Source organism: Macrotis lagotis, unplaced genomic scaffold (genome assembly GCF_037893015.1).
Source record: "Macrotis lagotis isolate mMagLag1 unplaced genomic scaffold, bilby.v1.9.chrom.fasta BILBYCTG039, whole genome shotgun sequence".
NCBI classification, from domain to species: Eukaryota; Metazoa; Chordata; class Mammalia; order Peramelemorphia; family Peramelidae; genus Macrotis; species Macrotis lagotis.
The window spans coordinates 469,703-482,103 of record NW_027421946.1 but is presented as its reverse complement, the minus strand read 5'-3'; the positions used below and the strand labels follow the sequence as shown (position 1 = coordinate 482,103).

The 12,401-nt window shown below is 34.1% G+C and overlaps 1 protein-coding gene across 1 annotated transcript; it reads right to left on the bottom strand.

The window, feature by feature from the left end:
• Positions 1-3,112: 3,112 nt before the first annotated feature.
• On the bottom strand, positions 3,113-4,066 carry LOC141504048 (olfactory receptor 2AJ1-like). The gene has a single exon (XM_074208905.1). It carries the CDS (start codon positions 4,064-4,066, stop codon positions 3,113-3,115), a length of 954 nt encoding a protein of 317 aa, XP_074065006.1.
• Positions 4,067-12,401: the final 8,335 nt, after the last annotated feature.

The following is a 12,401-nucleotide window of genomic DNA, read 5'->3' as shown; positions in this document are numbered from 1 at the left end:
AGTTTGGTACATTATATTCTTTTTTTTTCAGATGATTGTGTCATCAATACAGCCTCTGAAGCAGCTAGGCCAAAAAATATGAATTGATTCTATGTTAAGTGCTATTCTATGTCAAAGTGCTAACTTTGACCTAACGGTTAATAACAAGGAAATAAAATTCTCTGGCAGACAACACCACACTATCCATATGTGGAACCATTGGTTACAATAAATGGAGATGTTTTGAACACTGTGGAGAAGTTCATTTACCTTGGCAGTATACTTTCCACTAATAAATGAAACTGATACATATATTTCCAGAGCTAGTCCACTATTTGGGAGGGAGCAAAATGATATTAGGCTGACTACCAAACTCAAAGTCTACAGCCATTGTCCTGATCTCATTGCAGCATACCTGTTAAACCTGGACAGTCTATCTGTGCCATGCCAAGAAACTGAATAATTTCTATTTTAATTGTCTAAGGAGGATTCTAAAGATCACCTGGCAGGATAAGATTCCAGACACTGATGTCCTTTCTCAAGCTAAACTGCCAAACAGTCAAACTTTGCTACAGAGAGCACAACTACAATGGACTGACCATGTTGCTCATATATCAAAAGTATGCTTGCCAGAAAGATTATTTCTTGGTGAACTCACATGGGACAGGGGGATGATTAGAATAAAAGTTATATGAGTACAGTATCTGAGTATCTCTTAAAACTATGGTATTGATTATGCCACATGGGATATAGTGCCACAGGACTGCTCAGTGAGATGCATCCTCCTCATCAGAGAGGGTGCTATCCTCTTTGAACTAAGAAGAAATGAAATAATTCAAAGGAAACACAAGATGCACAAATTTAGAGAATCTCCCCCCGTTCTTTGCACGGCTTTACATGGCTTTTCTGTGGCTGAGCATTCCAAATTCATATTGGTCTTATCAAACAGTCAGACATGCTGAAAGACCCTAATACTGTGCTGTCCTTCTTCAATCATGAAGGACAAGAATCAATCATGCCAGCAAAGTTTATCTGTTACTTTTCCTGTTAAGTGACATTATTAAAGCAATATAATATAACTATATCTCAATGACATATCTTCCATTGGTGAAGGAAACTAAATGATCATTAATTTCTGATATCATTGATCAAAGACATGATATTTCCCTTCTCTTAATCCTGTAGTGTCTAATAAAAAGAACTCATTGTTCCCACTTTTCTCAGTGTTTTGTAGTCTGGGGCTTCCATTTCTATGTCTCTGCTGGACCATTCCTTGTATAATAATTAATCACATCATTTGGAAATTAATTCTGTGATCTTTTCTCAGTCATTATCCTTTTAATCTTGGAAGACTTTAGTTTGAGCACTTTAAGTTGAGTTCTGCATTATAGATGACCTTTTCATGGAATCTAAACTCAAAAAGCAGAGGAAATATAGTATAACCATTTTAGACAGATCATGTGAGGTTTCTATTTTTGTTATTGCTTTTCAATGGTGGAGACATGAACATGGTTATAAAGAGATGGAAACAAACAAATAGAAAGAGAAATATTTAAAATCAGTGATAGGCTAAGGATAACAGAGCAAAAACAGGTAATGTGAGAATAGTTGAAAGACTGGATTCTTTGAGCAGATGAAAGGGTTAGCCTTAAGGCACAGGGGTGATGTGAGATGTAGAAAAAGAGCTTCTGTCTTATTGTTTCTTGTAAAACATGAGACAAATATCTCAGCTCAGAGGGCTGGGGGGGGGGAAAGGTAAGCTACAGGATGAATGAAAAAAGTTTAAAAGACAATTGTAGGGAATATGATAGTGAGTTGATAAATCTGATATAGTAGTATATCCCAGTACAGTAAGTGCCTAGTTGAGATGGTGATTAATCAATGTGTACCTGCTCTATTCAGAATGACTACATGATATTCCTCATTTTTGTTCAGCAGATTGTATACATTAGTGAAAATAGTAGGTGATAGCAATTATTCAAGGTTGAATACAAATGGTGAAATGATAAGTGGCAGGAGGACGACTCAAGACAAAATTGCAGTGGCTACTGTCCACAAAGCACATTTTAATCACAAAAAAATAAATATTGAAAAATTAGACTGGATCCTTAGAACTTCATATACTTTGAGATAAATAACAGTATAGAAATTAGTAGAGGAATATAATTGGTAATAAAGGAAAAATGAGATGCGGAAGTTGGATAGTAGGAAAGATTAAATGATAACATGAAGCTACATACATACATGTACATATGCATTTATATATGTGCATGTATACATCATATACAAATTATTTAAGTATTTGAAATACTTATGTTACATTATGTATTTTAAAATATTAGGATGAAAAGTTATAGAAAGGTTGAATTCTGTGTAAGTAGAGAGAGGAATTCACATATCAATAAATAATCTAGAATCCTAGATAATTGTATTCATTGGTTACAAAGGAAAACCCAATTTCATCTGCAGCCAACAATCACAAGTTACCTATCTATATATCATATATAACCTATATATAATGAGAGAAAGCTATTTTCTTTTTTCAATGGAGAACACCAGTGTTTGTGTATCTCTCTGTGTGTGTATGTGTGTGTCTGTGTTTGTGTTTGTGTGTGTGTGTGTGTGTTTGTGTATGTGTACGTGTCTATATGTGTGTTTGTATGAGGAACAGTTTGGTGTTTGAGAATAAGCCATGCTGAGCATGGAGTAGTTGGATTGTAGATAGTTGGCCAGTGTGGAATTCACTGATACTGTTATATTGTTCAATGACGCTACCAATAACAAGGCAATTTGATAGCATCTTTAATGCAGTCATGATGATGAGATATTAGGCCACAAATCACAGACATTTAAATATTATCTTAATGTCAGTTTGTTACTTCTACAAATGCGATTGTTGTCTACTGGGGAAATGAAACAGGATTCATAAAATCATTCTTGATAAAAATTGTACTATTATATACATTCAACAAATAATTTGATTTTTCTTGGAGAGATCTATAGGTGAGTTAATTTAGTTGATTTTGTCATAAATTTAAAGGTAATTTAATTCAACACCCAAAATGCATGAATGCAACTTTGAATATTTTCCACCCATTTCTAATAGGTCATCCATGGGCATTCAGTCCAGTTTTTATTTGTTTTCATTTCTCTGACTACGAGATTTGCTAAAAACCTTCTTGAGGGCACATACGACATCTTTATTTCTCAGACTGTAGATGACAGGATTGAGCATGGGAGCAAGAATGGTATATGAAATAGCTATGGCCTTGTCCTGACCTGCAGTACGATAGGACTTTAGTCTCATGTATGTAACGATAACTGAACCATAGTACATGGCAACCACAGCCAGATGGGAGGAGCAAGTGGAGAAGGCTTTTTTCTGGGCCTCAATAGATTTCATACGAAGCACGATACGGAGAATCTGACCATATGAGACAAGGATGGTGGAAAAGGGAATTAGGAAGAAGAAGACAACACTCACATAGATTCTTTCTTCGTATTTTGCTGTATCAATACAAGAGAGTTTTAACAACGCTGGGATTTCACAGAAAAAGTGGTCAATGGTTCTTATGCCACAATATGGGAGAAGCATTATATAAGTTGTATGACTTATAGAGTTGACAATTCCCCCAAACCAGCAGCCAGCAGCCAGAATGACACTGATTCGATGGTTCATGAGGATGGGGTAACGCAGTGGGTGGCAGATGGCTACATAGCGATCATAGGACATGGCTGTGAGAATAAGGCACTCGGTACCCACGGTGCTGATATAGAGGAAGAGCTGAAACCCACAACCTGCAAATGTGATGGATTTGCTAGTAGATAAGTAGTTAAAGGCCATCATGGGAACAATATTGGAGATGTTCAAGATATCCGTGAAGGAGAGATGCTTGAGAAGGACATACATTGGAGTGTGGAGCCGGATGTCAAGCTGGATAAGAAGAATCAGTAATGTATTTCCCATTATTGCCACCATATACATGAAGAGAATAAGTAATAAGAAGATCATTCCATACTGGTTTGGATCCAATAATCCTAATAGAATGAAATCTCCTGCAAAAGTCTGATTCTTCCCCCCCCTCATCAGTATTACTCCCTTTTTCTCCTGTCGTCCAAAAGACAAGTTTTCAAAAGGGAAGAAGAGATAAAATCAAAATCCAGGGCTGTGTCTATGACTAAAAAATAATGACTGTCTACAGAAAGTATTTCATTGATTAAGGTTAATGAATTGCATTCCAATGAAATCAATGAAATAAGTTGCTTGAATTAACTGAATATTTGGGAATGATTAATTCTTTGAAGCAATTACTAAAATAATCAATGTGGTTCATCTGGTTGGTTCTTCATTCCTTTTCCTTTCTTATTTGATTGGTCAGCTTTGTAGGCTATGAGGGAGCTGATTGCCCTTCTCAGTACCTAGTCTGTCCTCTCACTTAACAGTATGGAACATTTTTCAATGCAACAAAGAGATCATATACTAATGGAACTTTGGGGAAGAAATACTTGTTTGTAAAATAAGGAACACACCAAGGAAACTAAGGAACACCCTGAACCAAGCAAGGATTGTTCTCTTCATATCATCCTCATGACTCCCATGATCACCATCATAAGCAATTTTTAAAATTAATTTTATTTTAATTTATAAATTAAAACAATCATATCCATAAAAGATAATAATAAAATATCCAAAGACATTCTTAAAACAGTATTTCTACTTCTTAATACTATGGTTTCTTCTTTCTTTATACTTTACCCTTAATCATTTTTTCCAAGACTTTCTATGCTAAGATCATTAATCTCAGTATATTTATAGTTCAGTAGTATTCCATCATAAACAAACACCATAACTTCGTCAGTTATTTCCCAATCGATGAGGATTCCTGCAATTGCCCGTTCTTTGATAACCTAAAGAAAATTACAAAATATAATCATATCCATATGTAAACTTATAATTAGTATTAAATTTCTCTATTATTTAGTGAATATTTTCTTTCTCACCCTTTCCCTGTTACCTCAAATTTTCCTCCTCTTCCTTCTACTTCCTTTCCCATCTACTCCTCCAAGATTATGAATGCCATTTTTGTCTCCCAGCATCCCATATGAATCCACACATCACTCCTGTAGCTTTCCCTTCCAAGATCCTAACCTATATAGGTCTCTAAAAGTCCTTCCCGGCATCTGGTCTCTTATTTTTCTTACCTCTCTACAGTTTCAGAAGATTCTTACACATTTTCAGTTGGACACATTGTTTATTATGCAAGCTAGATGAGAGTAAGTTTCCATCATTCCTATCCTCCATCACCACCAATATCCTCTGCAGTAGCTCTTTTTATTTCCCATTTTATAATATAATTGCTCCCTTTAATCCTTTCCTACTCACTATTTTAGAATCACCCCATCATGTACAACTTAGGCCAAGTAACTTGAATTTGATAATTATTTTCCACAGACAAGTATCGAAACAGGTTTCATCCTCATTTACTTACATCTATCATCCATACATTCATAACTGAAAAGTTCTCAATTCTGGAAACATGATCTCATTAAAGATTGTTCTTTGAGGGCAGCTAGGTGGTGCAGTGGACAGAACACCAGCCCTGGAGTCAGGAGTACCTGAGTTTAAATCCCGCCCCAGACACTTAATAATTACCTAGCTGTGTGGCCTTGGGCAAGCCACTTAACCCCATTGCCTTGCAAAAAGAAAAATAAAAGAATCTTGTTTGAAAGGCCACCAGAAATCTCATATATATCCAAATACAAAGACATATATACATACAAAAAGAAAGAATAGAAAGAGGGCGTGAGCTACATATGATGAGAAAAGAGATTTCTCTAGCTTATTTTATAACTATTTTATAAATTGTGTTGCAAGTTCATGTAAATTGACCAATTAAGAGGGATATGTTAATCTAAGAGATATATAAGAAAATGTTATTAATTATCTTAGAACAAGAGATGATAATGAATAATAAAATAATTTCAGGGAAGGGGTGGGCATCCAAAGTGGGTAGTGATAAAATGTTTAATTGCCCTGGCAAATTATATTTGCAGTATTCATATCATCATCTTTGCAATCCTATCAACAAAGACAATAATATAATGATATCACAATGGTGACAACTTATCCTTGATGCTCATTTCTTATGGCCGTTGCTTCCTTATCTAGAAATATATTTAGGATTCCCAATATGCACACACACAAACATACATGTAAACAAACATGTATGAAGGTTTGCATGCATGTATTCTAAAATTTATCCTTGAACTAAAAGTTCATACTCCTTTAGATAATAGATTCTATTCTCTTCCATTTTTTTTTTTTTAGGTTTTTGCAAGGCAGTGGGGTTATGTGTTTTTCCCAAGGTCATACATCTGGAGAATTATTAAGTGTCTGAGGCCATATTTGAACTCAGGTACTCCTGATTCCAGGGCTGCAGCTCTATCCACTGCAACACCTAGTCACTCCACTTCCAATGTTTTTGAAAATTCTTCAATATATGCCTTTCTGCAATCCTCTGGTATTTATCCAGATCACTACAATATATGAGATGTCACTGTCACTCACTCAACAATCACATCTGCCAATTCTTTCTGTAGCTGAGCATATAAGTCATTAGATAGGCTAAAAACCAGAGTGAAAATACAGCCTCAAATACTAGCTCAGTGATTTTCTAGATATGAGACATTGATGAAATGAAATCACTTAACCTTTCTGAAGTTATTTCCTCTGCTATAAATTGGGACAAATTGTACCTCAGAGACGAGAGGAGCCATCAAATTAGTTTAAGGAAAGCACTCTGCAATCTTTACAGAATTCTCTCTATATACTTTATTGTGGTGGTTCAGTTATTCAATCAAGTAAAATTCTTAGTGACTCTATGGACCACAACAAGCCAGACTCATATTACCTATTATCTCCTAAAGTTTGTCCAATCTCATGTTGATTTTTTCCATGACACTTTCTATCCATCTGAATCTTTATTATCACCTTTTCCTTTTGCCTTTTTTTTTGGCAAGGCAATGGGGTTAAGTGACTTTTTCCCAAGATCATTCTGCTAGGTAATTATTAAGTGTCTGAGTTGGGATTTGAATTCAGGTCCTCCTGACTTCAGGGCCAGTGTTCTATCTACAACTACACCTAGCAGCACCCCTTGCTTTTGTCTTTAGTCTTTCTCAACAGGAGTTTTTTCATAAAATCCCATCTTCTCATTATATAGACAGTGTTTAACTTTCAACTTCAGTATTTGAAATCCTATTAATTTACTTGAATTTAATTTAAGTATTGACTTATTCAATCTTTCTATTCTAGAGTCTCTTAAAAGTCTCTAGCACAACAATTCTAAAGTGTCAGTTGGGCAACACTGTTTTACTTATAGCCATGTTGTCCTGCTAAAAACACTGTAGTTTTCATCATACTGACTTTTTTCCTCCCCTAGAAGGAAACAGCAAATCATTATTTTACCAATAACAAAGGATAGTAAAATGATAACAATAGTAACTTATGATTATTTAAGTCAGCTTAATTGGATTCATTAATGTTTATTTCTCAGTACAGTTTCTCCTCTTTAACGCTGATCATTAAAACTCTATTCTTCATTTTTTCTTAATTCTTTCCAGCAGTAAAGTCATTATTCTTGGCAGTAATAAAGAAAGTCCAATATAAACTGATCAGATCTCATTGATAATCAGCTCAATCATGTGATTCCCCTTTCTTTCCTCTTGCTTTTTCCTCCCAGTAGAAGCTAAAAGAAAACTCTCTTAATTGCTTTTCTCACTTACACCAGCTTATTGTTCCATTTAAAAGCACAATAAATTCAGTATTCTATTTTATACAAATTCCAAAAAATTTCTTGCAAAATGTCTTTCAATAAACACAACTGCGATTTAAAAAATTAGAAAACAGATTGTCCATGCTTCTATTTCCTTTTCAATGTTGAGCAAAACTGAAAAGTCAAACAAATTTGCATTCAAGGTAAATACCCTGCTAATGGGAGATATTTTTCCCCATCCATGATGCTCTTATGATCTCAACTACTCATGAAAATGGATGCTTAAGATACATTCTTCTATTATAACTTATAAAAATCTTCTTTCCCAGGAGCACCACCATGTCATTCATTAAAAAGAATTGAATTGAAAGAAATTTTGACATGGTAGAGAGTGTATTTTACTGGAGAAATAAACTTAGATTTTCTAGAACATATTGTTCTGAGACATATTGAAATTAATACATTTTTCTAAAATTGATAAAATATAATATGAAAAGAATGTGGAAAAATATTGGAGAGAAAAAAGTGGAATTTGATTTAAGAAGTAGTGGATTTAAATCCATCATCACATCGATAATAGCCATTTGACTCTGGAGAATAAAAAGGAAACAAAAAGAAAAAAAAAGCATCTTACACTGCTACAAGTCAGTTGCAAATTTAAATAAAATTGGTACAATTGAGGCATTTGAATGAATAATTTCTAAAAACTCTATTGTTATAGAATATGAATTCCCTTTAGAGAATACTAGGCTTGATCTTCATGCTAGTTAAAAATTAAGATTTTCCCCTTACGTTATGGACAAATACAGGAGGACAATGAGCAGGGCATAAGGACACAATCTTCCCAGGAAGATAGAGGCACTATTCAGAAAATCATTATTCATAGAGGATAATCTCTGCAGATCAATTTTGTGTGAAATAATCTGTAATTTCTATCTTTAGGTGCCTAATGAGGTTAATTATCGTCTCTATACTTTTTTTTTTCTTAAGACAAAAATTTCTTTCCCATTTCTGTGTGACATCTGGAATGACTTCTGCATATAGGCTGATTGGAAAGTCCCAGAGAAAAAAATTTCATATCTATTCTATATATTGGTTATGTTATTTTATCCCTATATTCTTAAGTTTCTTATAACTTTAGACAGGCATTAGAATCACTTGTATCTGAGCTTCTTCCAGTTCTAAGCCAGTGGTCTTTTCTTGATAAAATTAATCAGATAATCCATTCTAGTAAATAAAACTGTATATTTGAACTTAACAAACAGTACAGGAGATTATTTTGAATTTAGTACAGGAGATATGAGCAGTAAGCAGATTATTAGTCTTCTTGTCTTTAATATAAATTAATCACACAACAAGAATTGTCTCCGTAATGATTCCTGGGCTAAAAGGAAGAAACCTCAACTGCTACTAAGGCTTACAATTTCCCTGGATGAAATAGAGTATATCCTCTTGCATGGAAAATACAATCCTTCATCCTCGCTTAATCAAATTGATGCAAGGCATAATTAATTTCTGACTAAAGGATCATGCATTTTACTGTTTCCTGACCCAGATGTTACCAGACACTGTTACCGAAATGATACCATATTTCTCCATTCTTATCTCAACTCCTGACCTATTTTCTTCTTTGCTCTTAACTCTCATATTTCTAGAAGTGAGAATCTGAATGGGGCAAATATATAAACCATGTAAAACAATACTTTCCCAGGCTCTATGAAGTTGCTCCCAACTCCTTAACTTCTAAGGATATGAGAGATTCAAGGTACAATTTAGTAGTATTGCATAAGTATTTTAGTGAATGCATTGTAGTGTTAAAAAAAAGAAATAAAAAAAATGAGCACTGTATAATAATGCAAAGGGCTGACTTGAATTACTCAATTTCCTGGAAGGAGAGTCTTTCAAAAAGAGAGTAGATAACTTCTTTTCTCCTCAAATATTGAATAGAGTTGAACAAACTGACCTCAAATGTCTGTATCTGCTCTTGAATTGTGGATTCTAGAATAACTAAAGAGAACCATTCAACCTTCAAAGAAACTGATTTGACTGATAGATTTAATCCTCAATGATATTTCTTCATTCCAAACAGTTTTACACACTAGTTTCATGTAGATACTGCTCATGTAAACTGTTTTCTCATTAAAAGGTAGCAGTGCAATGGGAAGAGTACTGGTTTTGGAGTTCGAGAGTCTCATTTTTAGTTACCCTGATAATTACTACTTCCATGATCATCAACAACTCAATTCAATTTGTAGTTCCTCAGTTTTCTTTTTAATAAAGATACAGAGCAAAAGGAGGGAGGAAATAGTTGACTTCTAAAATCTATTCCAACTCTAAAGCCATGATCCTAGGATACTGAAGGAAGCAATATTATCTATTTAAATGAGAATCATGAAAGAGCTTGTTGAATAAAGTTGTATCTAGAATAATCTTTTGACTGCAAACTATTTTCTTAACCTCTTTGAGATTTGTTGGCATCATCAATGAAAATGGCATAACAACAACTGCTCCACATTTGTTTTGAAGATCATAAGGAATAAGGATGCAAAGAGTCAGGAAACAAACTATTGTATAAAAGTCACTGCAATGTACCTGATATTACACGTTTTAAAAATTACAGAGCACAATTAAAACAAAACTTACTGTTGCTGCCATGGTAGCTGTCATCAGATTATTTTGAAGAAGGTGAACAGAGCCAGAAATCAATTGAACCATTATCCTATCCACAGGTCTACTCTCATCCTTACCTGTAGTTCCATATTCAATCTAGAAAATTCTCAATCATTTGATATTAACTAAACTAAGAAAACACTGATACAATTTTAAACATTTATGTTCCCAACCTGTTTTTGTAGTAACTTGCCTGATCTCTTTGGCAAGCTTTGGAGGAAGAATAGTTTGAGAATCAAGAAAATGAATGCAGGTCCTCGTTCTTTTCCACTTTCCACTAAAACTCTAATGTCCATGAGAAATGTGCATGAGAAATATGTCACTGTTGTTGGAATTGAAGCATATGTGTTGCTCTGAGGTAGAGCTAAAGTCTCCTTTGGGATTGATTATGGTCTTCAGAGAATCCATTTGCACAGGTTTTGGGATTTATTATGGTCTTCAGAGAATCCATTTGCACAGGAAAAACCTTCTGGCTTTACAGAGTAATTGAATGTTTTATGTAAGCCCTTTAATGTTTCACTAAATATTTTTGAAACTAAAGGAACTGGGGATGCAAGGAGACCCAACAGTTCATGCCAATTAACAATAACAATGATAAAAGACTTTAAAATTTACAATGATGAACTCCTTTCGTTCTCCCAACCACTGTAGGTTAGGTTTTTTGTTTGATATTTTAAGTTTAGTTTGACTTCTTTGTGAACCAATTTCTTTCTCCAGCTCATTTTATTGCTATGCAACATAATTATACATTATTTTCCAAGAATCACATAGCTAGTTAGTGCCTGAGACCAGATTTGACTTCATGCAGATGAGTCTCCCTGATTTCTAGACTGTTCTCCTCACTATTTAATTTAGATTACAAACAGTTAAGGGTGACCAGTGTTACAGAAAGCACTGTGTTTGCAGCATAGATTTTTAAGATTCAGATCAATCCAACCAGTAAACATTACAAAAATAACTTTCTTATTGGAATAAATGAGGAATTTCAAGTGCAATGGCAATTGTGTGAATGACAGCTGGTGTGACTAAAGTTTTGCATAAATAAATAAACAATTTTTTCTTTGTAAATGTCTTTATTCCCACTAAGGTCAACGCTATAATTAAAGACCAAAATTCATATCAGGGACAGAGAAGAAACCCAATATTTATCATCAGTCTTCATTTGGTGATGTTTTAAAAAAATCTTGTACAAAAGTGTTCCTATTGACAAGATTCTATAAGGATAGAAGTTCAAGTTTTTTCCCCAACCAGTTGTAGACTCATTATGTTCAAGGCTATCCAGTTCCTTGAATTACAATTTTTGGACACCTTTCTCCATAGCATTTGGTTAATAATGACTTTAAGACGACAGAAGCATTATTCAGGAAAGTTGAAACTATGGACTTAAAACTGATATACATTAAGGAAGTATTTGCTATCTGCCAAATATTGAGTCACGTTCTAAGTATGCAAAGAGAATCTGAAAAAGAAACTTCTATGAAGGAATTGCCATTGTAGGGGAAGGAACGCACAGTCTGTGCCCATGTAAAAAATGCAAAGAATATGCCAAGTGATACAAAAGGGTTTTTGGAATAGGAGCAGGTGAACAGTTGATGGTCTCAGAAAAAGTCACATTAGTATATAATCTCAGAGCTATGGTTTGAAGAATATGAGGTTATCTCCCAGATAGTTTTGAAGAGAACATACACCACAGAACAAGCTTAAGATATGAAAATTTTCTGCCCAGGACTATTATTATAATATCTCATACTAATATTTGTTTTGGTATAAATATTTTTCTGTCATTTTTCATTTGTGTTTGAATTTTTATAGTCCCATATGTGGGTTTTCCTGCCAAAATTCTTTTTGAGGTTTGCCATTTTCTTCTACAATTTATTTTACTAATGAAGTAATTGAAGCAAACAGGGTGCAGTGGTTTGACTGCAGTCTCAAATATCATAAGTGGATATGGTCAGATGTGAACTCTGGAAAATGACTCTT